The sequence below is a fragment of the Paramisgurnus dabryanus genome, chromosome 17 (assembly GCF_030506205.2).
Source record: "Paramisgurnus dabryanus chromosome 17, PD_genome_1.1, whole genome shotgun sequence".
Classification (NCBI taxonomy): domain Eukaryota; kingdom Metazoa; phylum Chordata; class Actinopteri; order Cypriniformes; family Cobitidae; genus Paramisgurnus; species Paramisgurnus dabryanus.
Genome location: NC_133353.1, coordinates 37119902 through 37127401, shown reverse-complemented (window position 1 = coordinate 37127401; position 7500 = coordinate 37119902). Strand labels below are relative to the sequence as shown.

Below are 7500 nucleotides of genomic sequence, written 5' to 3'. Positions count from 1 at the left end.
GCCTTCAAAGTCTCTGTTCACTGGGTAGGAAACACCTCCATCAGTAAAGTTCACTTTCTGCAGCAGCTGTGAACTCCCAGCGGCCCCTCTGGGGACCCAACTAGCAGAGAAATCAGATACTCCTTTACAAGAGCGGGAGGCGCTCGCGTCTTATCCAGACACATCTACTGGCTCCTTTACAAGTCAATAACCGCGGCCTGCTGTCCTTCCAACACATATTCCCTGTGTTAAAGCTCTTCCACAAATGTAAAAATAATGAGCGCAACCGCATTAACGGAGAGAGAAGGAGAAGTCGTAGCGCATTGAATGCATTTCTTCTGTTAATCGCAGGTAGTGATGAGTTTTCAATTGATGCTCGATTCTAAAACTCACTGTCATGTTAGAGGCTCCTGATGATGAACTACATTCTCAACATAGAAAAAAAACCCTAAAACGTCAGCCTTACAACCAGTGAAACTCTGAAAAGTAAAATGATGCAGGTGTAGTGTATCTGCAGATCTGAGCTATAGAGCAGCATTAAAACTCCTTTCTCCTCCTCTGGCCCTGAATTAGTCTATAAACACGTCTAAAATCTATTAACAGCTTCATGCCTGTCTGCTTCTTCAAAGCCGCTCTGCCCTCTGTGTATTTTTTCTACCTCTCACTCCTTTTATTGATTTTTCAATTTTCTCTTCCCCTAAAATCCAACCAGCAGCGCAGCCGTTCCCCTAAAGCTCCTGAGCTCAGACGAGCACTTCAGCCATCACCAAAATCAAAGGCTGCAAGAGAGAGAAAGACAGACGCTTGTAAACAACTTTCCTTTCTGCCAGTAATGCACGCGTCGCATGCGTCGAGGAAAGATGCGATTACGGACGGCGAGCGAATTGCGCTCTGACCCGCCGACCCCAGCGAGGCGTTTGAGGCCAGAGATGCGCAGCCGCGCCAGATCGATGCATTCGGACGGTGCCAGCGTGACCTCTCCTGCACGGATACTGCGCTCATAAAGGAGGAAAAGATCTCACGGGCATCCGAGAATCCAGCACGCTTCGGCCGTCTCTCTCTCTCTCAGCGTTTTCATCAGCGGTGGAGACTGTCCTGCGGGCCGTGTAAAGGCTAAAGGCAGCGTTCCCTCACATCAGAGCGTTTCTGAGGGTCGACGGGTCGGATTCGCAGATGTCTCCCGCAGACAGCGCCTGTCTAAGGACCGCAGCCTGCCGAGTAACACAATACAGGCCTGACCCTCAACACCGCTAAACACAACATGCTTTTTTGGCTTGTTTGGGTTCATGCTTTGTCTACTTTTTCGTTTTCCCTCAAGACTTGCGCAGCTTTTCCACTGGAGGATGTAGAATGTGGAAAACCGCTGCTATCGCGAGATGCCATTGTTTGGTGTTACATTTCAGACATCTAAACAGTCTCTCCTTAAACTTCCTTCAATTGTTAGGAGAGATTTGTTCATTCGGGGCTGATGGGATGAGGACAGGCGCTTTTAAATAGAAAAAGGCCAAAGCACCACGACCGGGCCACTGGACATCACGTGAAAAAATTATATTATGATGATAAAGACAAACAGAAACACAAAGCAGAAAGAAAGATGATATTTCTGTACACAGATTAGCATATAACACCAGAAAGAGAAGTTTTATTCAACATATGTCAACGGTGAAAATGCAAAATTTGTCCACACACTGCTAGGCTATTTTGGGGAGTTTTAGTTATGTGTAGAAATTAATTTTCTGGAAAAAAACGTCCTACAAATATAATATAAAAAAATCCTAAATCTGATCTTTGGGATACAAATGAACAATCTTAGATATAGATAATACGCTCAAATCTAACCAGCTCTAACTAGAAGCACTAGTAATAATGATGCAAATTTAACAAATGACTAATAAGGAAATAAATAATAAAAGTAAAGAGTATTAAATAAAGTCACACTGTTAAAACACGGAAAGTGTGTCAGTGGAGCGCTTAGCAGTTTGCACGTTTGCCGTGTTTCTGTAATGGTTTATTTGCATGCACGTGAACGTTTGATTCTCTATTCTGAAGCTGATAACCTTCTAAATGAATTATCATGATGCATAATAAATGTTATCTGTGGTTTTTCTCCTGAAGCCCTGTGAGGCTCACTGATTTGTTTTGTTGCACATTAGCCTCAGTTCTTCAAGAGAGCTCACCGCTCGAGGCGTGCAAATAAGAAATTATCCTTGCTGACTAACACTCCTAATATCTCCTCAGGGTAATTAGAAATTATTAGACGGCTGCCTCCAATAATGGAAGCTAATGGGACTAACCACCGCCAAAGCCCTTCATCCCGTCTCCTCAAACAGAAGAAGTAAGTGAGCGACGGACGGACGGACGGAGAGAAGGACTGGTGCTCTTCTCTAAACGCGTTTCCCTCTGCTCAACGATGCATTACAGAACACGAGGGAGCAGTAATCAGACTATAAAATTAGCTTATCTGTAATAATGCCCAAAAAGATTTGCATAAATACATAAGGAAGGCAACGTTTCGTTCTTATTCGCCCACTAGTTTCTGAGGTAGCTGTAGGGCACAGAAGCGGTGATCTTCTTTAAAGAAACACACCACTGAACGCTCTACACCACACGCAAATATTACAGGTGTTTGAAGGAAGGAGGCATGCTGTCCCGCAAACACCTTAAACAGGTGACGGATTTTTCTCATGCTGATTCTGAAAACCACCTCTGATTCGGGGCCTTGATTTGACTTTGAATGGGTGACACCATATCAAAACTATACTGCACATCATAAATGATTAACATAATAGACTGACAAGGAAACCTTCTCATTTGTCTTAATCATTTGAATTTTGCTTGATTTATTTCTATATTCAATAACTTCATTCTTCTGGCTTGTTTACCGCAGTCTCTGTTATGAATGAAAGCAAGACCCGTTCACCAACTTTAGTTGATTGGAAATGATCACGTTCAGAGTCATGAGAACAGAAATAGTCATGTCATTTGGGAAAAGGAGACCCCCTTGCGTGATGGGATTATCACCTCTGATGGGTGACTTCTCGACTGAAGCCCTCAGGCATGACAGGCTAAAACAGGAGAAAACACTCAGAGCCATCACGGTGAGTTTAAAAGGCCAGCGTACAGTCGTACTTGTAAAAACAAGTGAATTAGAAGTGATTGTGTGTGTGTGTGTGTGTGTGTGTGTGGGGGGGGGGTTCACAGTCTCACATTTATTCATTAAGTCTTCTTCTTATCTGGGAGATTTACTGCAGTTATTCACCAGCAATGACTTTATGTCTGTATCTCAAAAATCACATCCACAGCCAGTGGAAAATATAATGTACAAGGACAAAGTAAAAAAGTTTGTGTGTGTGTTTTGTGTGTGTGTTGGTTTGGCTGTTTAATTGAACCACAAGTCATAAACGGAGGACATATAAAGTGTTTCTCTTAACAGTAAAGAAATCACTTTAGATGAACTAATGTCCACATGTTTCTGTGAGAGTAAAGTTTAGTGGGGGAAATAGAAAATACTCCATACTTCAGATTAAAAATAATGGGAGTCTAGAAGATGACCACACTGCACTGTGTGTGTATGTCTGTGTCTGTGTGTGTGTGTGTGTGTGTGTGTGTGTGTGTGTGTGTGTGTGTGTGTGTGTGTGTGTGTGTGTGTGTGTGTGTGTGTGTGTATCTGTGTGTGTATGTCTACAGAGCAGCTGTGTGTCTGACTGTATGTGCTTCTGTTTCCTGAGGGGTAGAATTTGTATTTTCTTTTCCAAAAAATTCTTCTAGAAAACGACAGAAGACTCTTGCTCACTCCACCAGCCAAATGTAATCTCTCTCTCTCTCTCTCTCTCTCTCTCTCTCTCTCTCTCTCTCCCCAAGACCAAAGTTTCCAGGAACTAACACTCAGTCTGTCTCTTGTTTAAATGCACGTGCTACTGAACCAAAAGATGTGTGTGTGTTGTCAAATACATTTGTGTGTCTGTGTTTAAATGTTGTGTGTCTGTTTGTGTAGCAGGAGCTGAGTGAGTGCATCAAGCGTGAATATCATTTTAAGAATGTAAGAAATTAGGGGTACTGAGCAGGGTGAAGGGTCACAGCATGATGCAGCGAGATCTCTGCTTCCTCATGGATTCTGTCGGTCTGTCTGTCTGTCTGTCTGTCAGTAGGGTTTATTTGATTCTGGGCAGTTGTGTGTGCCGTACCGTAAGTGTGTTGGTCCGTATCGACCGTCCGTTACTGGATCCAGTGTGAGAGAGTCAATAACTGCTGTGAAGATTCAGCGGACTGGTACTTATGACTTCAGCATGATCAATAACTTTGCTCGCCCCACCCTCTCTCTCTCTCTCTCTCTCTCTGTGTCTATCTCTCTTTCTCTCTCTCTCTCTCTCTCTCTCTGTGTCTGTCTCTCTCTCTCTCTCTCTCTCTCTCTGTGTCTCTCTCTCTCTCTCTCAAAAATTTTCCATCTGTCTTTTTCAGTTCCGCTGTTTGTGTGATGTTAATGTCTGATGTTTCATGCACAGAGAAACGTGAATTAAAGCAGATGTTGTGAAAAGATTTCAAACAAACACTAAAAATGCTATGACAAGAGTCTCAGCACAGCACTAAGAGTCCATCTTCTGCATGATGAAACTCAACAAAACCCAGACAATACAAGACACAACAAATAATACAACACACCTCAAAGAACACAACATGCCAAACAGTTTATGTGAGATGATGAACAGATTGAGCAGAAATGTACCACAGGCATTAACACATTTACAGTTTGGGATTAAAAGTCTTTTAAGGAACGTTAATTAACAAAAATCTTGACGATTATTTTAAGGTTGCTAATTAAAAAAGCACAATTGTGATGATAGCACATGTTAACACACACACAAACACACACAATTGTGTAGAAGTGCAGATTTCCTGCATTCACTGCAGCACACATGAAAAACAAACGCTTAGACGATCTTAAATGAACGCTGTTTAAATGAGAAGTTTGTGTATGTGTGTGGTGTGTGTGTGGTGTGCGTGTGTTTGTGTGTTTGTGTGTGTGTGTGTGTGTGTGTGTGTGTGTGTACTCCTATTCTATCAAGTTTCATATACTGTTTAACTCCAGTGAGTGCTGACAGAAAAATCCAATTAATCACAAGTGTTTCTGTTCAATAAAATCTTTAAATAGCAGCCACGCTTTTCTATAGAGAAAATAAAGTTGTCCATGAAGTGTGTCCTTCTGTCACGTGTGTGTGTGTGTGTGTGTGTGTGTGTGTGTGTGTGTGTGTGTCTGTGTGTGTGTCTGTGTGTGTTTATGCTTATAAATGAAATTATAGTGACATCAACGAACATGCACAATATCAATCCAGCTGTGTCTTTAAAACAGCTGAATATGGTGTGTCGTGTACTGTTGAATATGTTGTGTAGAGATGTGTATGTGTTATGTAGAGTTGTATGTGTGTGTTGTTAGCTCACCTTGTTCACTGCTGTTGTCTCCGCTCTGTGACGCATGTCCCCCGCTGGAGGGTCCCGGTGTGCCTGCCGAATGTGTAGATGTGGCATCGTCGTGATCTCTCCAGGACGCTGGATTCTGGAGACGGTCGGATTTGAGCCATCCGTCCATATGCCCCATCCACAGCATAAAGAATAAGAGCAGGACACAAAGAGAGAGAGAGAGAGAAAGAAAGAAAGAGACACATGAATGAAGTGGACAGGTGTCCAGTAAACACAATACTAAAAACCAGCAATCATTAAATCACAGCTGTAGCAAAATTTCAGTAAAAAAGTCCCCTACAGTAAATTCAGTCACATTAATGCTGATATGTAGCACACATGTAGTAGGGATGACTTTTCTGTCTCTGAACACATCCGGCTCCACAAAATGTCAAAGAGCAATGTGAACGAGCCACGAAATATCTCCATACAGGTTTACAACAAATGAACCTTCAGTCACCCTTTTTCTTTTTGACGGTGTCTGTTTTTTTCAACACTCATGCACAGACAGACATAAACTCTTCATCATAAACTCTCAAGAGTAACAGAAGGGCACATGAAGGCATCTCCTCACCCTTCCTGAGGTTTCTTAAGGAACGATGGAGCCGCAGGGGAAACGGGACTTGTACTGTACAGGAAGAGTTTTATCTGTGTTAAACACAGACAGCCAAGAGGAGGAATTTCCTTTGTCCCTCCAGTAAGGGAATGTTTTACAATCCCATTAAACATGCACACACATGCACAACCACACATTCAACATATTTACTGCATGCATGACCCGAGCATGAGCTTCTGTCCAGGTCAACGTGGACTGACAAATAAATCAGCATATATCTCCCGAAAGAGACCCAGATTTCATTATAAACTCAAGTATTTATCTGAAAGTAAGTGAACTTAAAGACATAGGTTCAGAATTTAAAGGAACAGTATGTAGGATTGTGGCCAAAACTGGTATTGCAATCACACAACTGGTGGCCAATACACAAAATGACAACATAAACATCAGTTGAGGGCTGCAACTCCACTTTTTAAATGACAATATCCTGGCCAGACCACTGTTGTCAGTGATATAAGTATTTGAAATGAAAATGATTTGTTAATGTCTAGTGACATATCAGGGCCAATTTATGATTAATTGATATACATTTCTTACATACTGTTCCTTTAAGAAGAGTTCCTGTCTTCAGTCGGTAAAGACTGAATTAACACAACCTGATGAAACTGCACAACTAGGGATTTCTATCATCATATCATACAGTTCTTTTACTAAAAACATTTTCACTCTGTCTAACCCCTAAACTAAATGCTGATATGAGTTGACAAACTGTTTAGATCAGACTGAAATCTTGTTAAAAATAAACTACGCGTCTTGTTTCTGAAGTTAGGATTATTAGGAAGTTATCTATTCGCATTATCCATCTTTTAAGTTTATTTCAAATAAATAAATAAATAAAATTGTAATTCTTGTCATTGTGTATCATAAGTTATGTCTTTAGAGCAAATGTCACTAAAAGTGAAGACAAGTTAACAAGCGGCCTGTATCATGTGATACAGCTGAGGCGTCATATGTTGGGTATGAACTTGTGTTGTTGTAAGGAAAGAAAATGACGACTTTTACTTCCTGTGGCTGAGACGGGCAGAAAAATACAGACATGCAATACCTAACCGCAGGAATACACTCTTTCTTTACCTGTCAACTTTCTCACAGTTAGAACAACCCAAAAAAACACATCTTTACAGAGTTTTAGTCTTATGATCGTCGGAAGTCAGGCATGAATTTCCTCACATAAATGACCAGACCTTTATCAAATATAAATAATGCAACCAGCTTTCTCTCTCTCTCTCTCGCAGGCATCACAACACAACAGTTATCAGGGCTCCCGAGAGTCCATTAAAGTTCAAACAAGCTGTAAAGAAAGCCAATGAGAGCCACGGTGTGACCCGAGCGGCTGAGATACCCTCTACCCCACCCGGGAAAGAAAGCAGCTAACATGTGACTATTCCCCAATGCTAAAGATAATTAGGAGTCAAACGCGGTCCGCTCTAATAGTGTGGAGAAGCCCGTTA

At 41.7% G+C, this 7500-nt stretch overlaps 1 protein-coding gene across 7 annotated transcripts in view; it reads right to left on the bottom strand.

Annotated features, from left to right (window-relative positions):
- The window catches only part of meis2a (Meis homeobox 2a), a 52708-nt gene that overhangs the window by 38949 nt on the left and 6259 nt on the right, over positions 1-7500 (bottom strand). For 4 of the 7 annotated variants that reach the window (XM_065288035.2, XM_065288037.2, XM_065288036.2 and 1 more), the window contains exon 7: positions 5416-5530. In XM_065288035.2, coding sequence (XP_065144107.1) covers positions 5416-5530 — 115 coding nt within the window. Of the gene's footprint in view, positions 1-5415; positions 5573-7500 lie in introns of all 7 variants that reach the window. The other 3 variants (XM_065288034.2, XM_073812489.1, XM_073812488.1) reach the window with 1 other exon arrangement.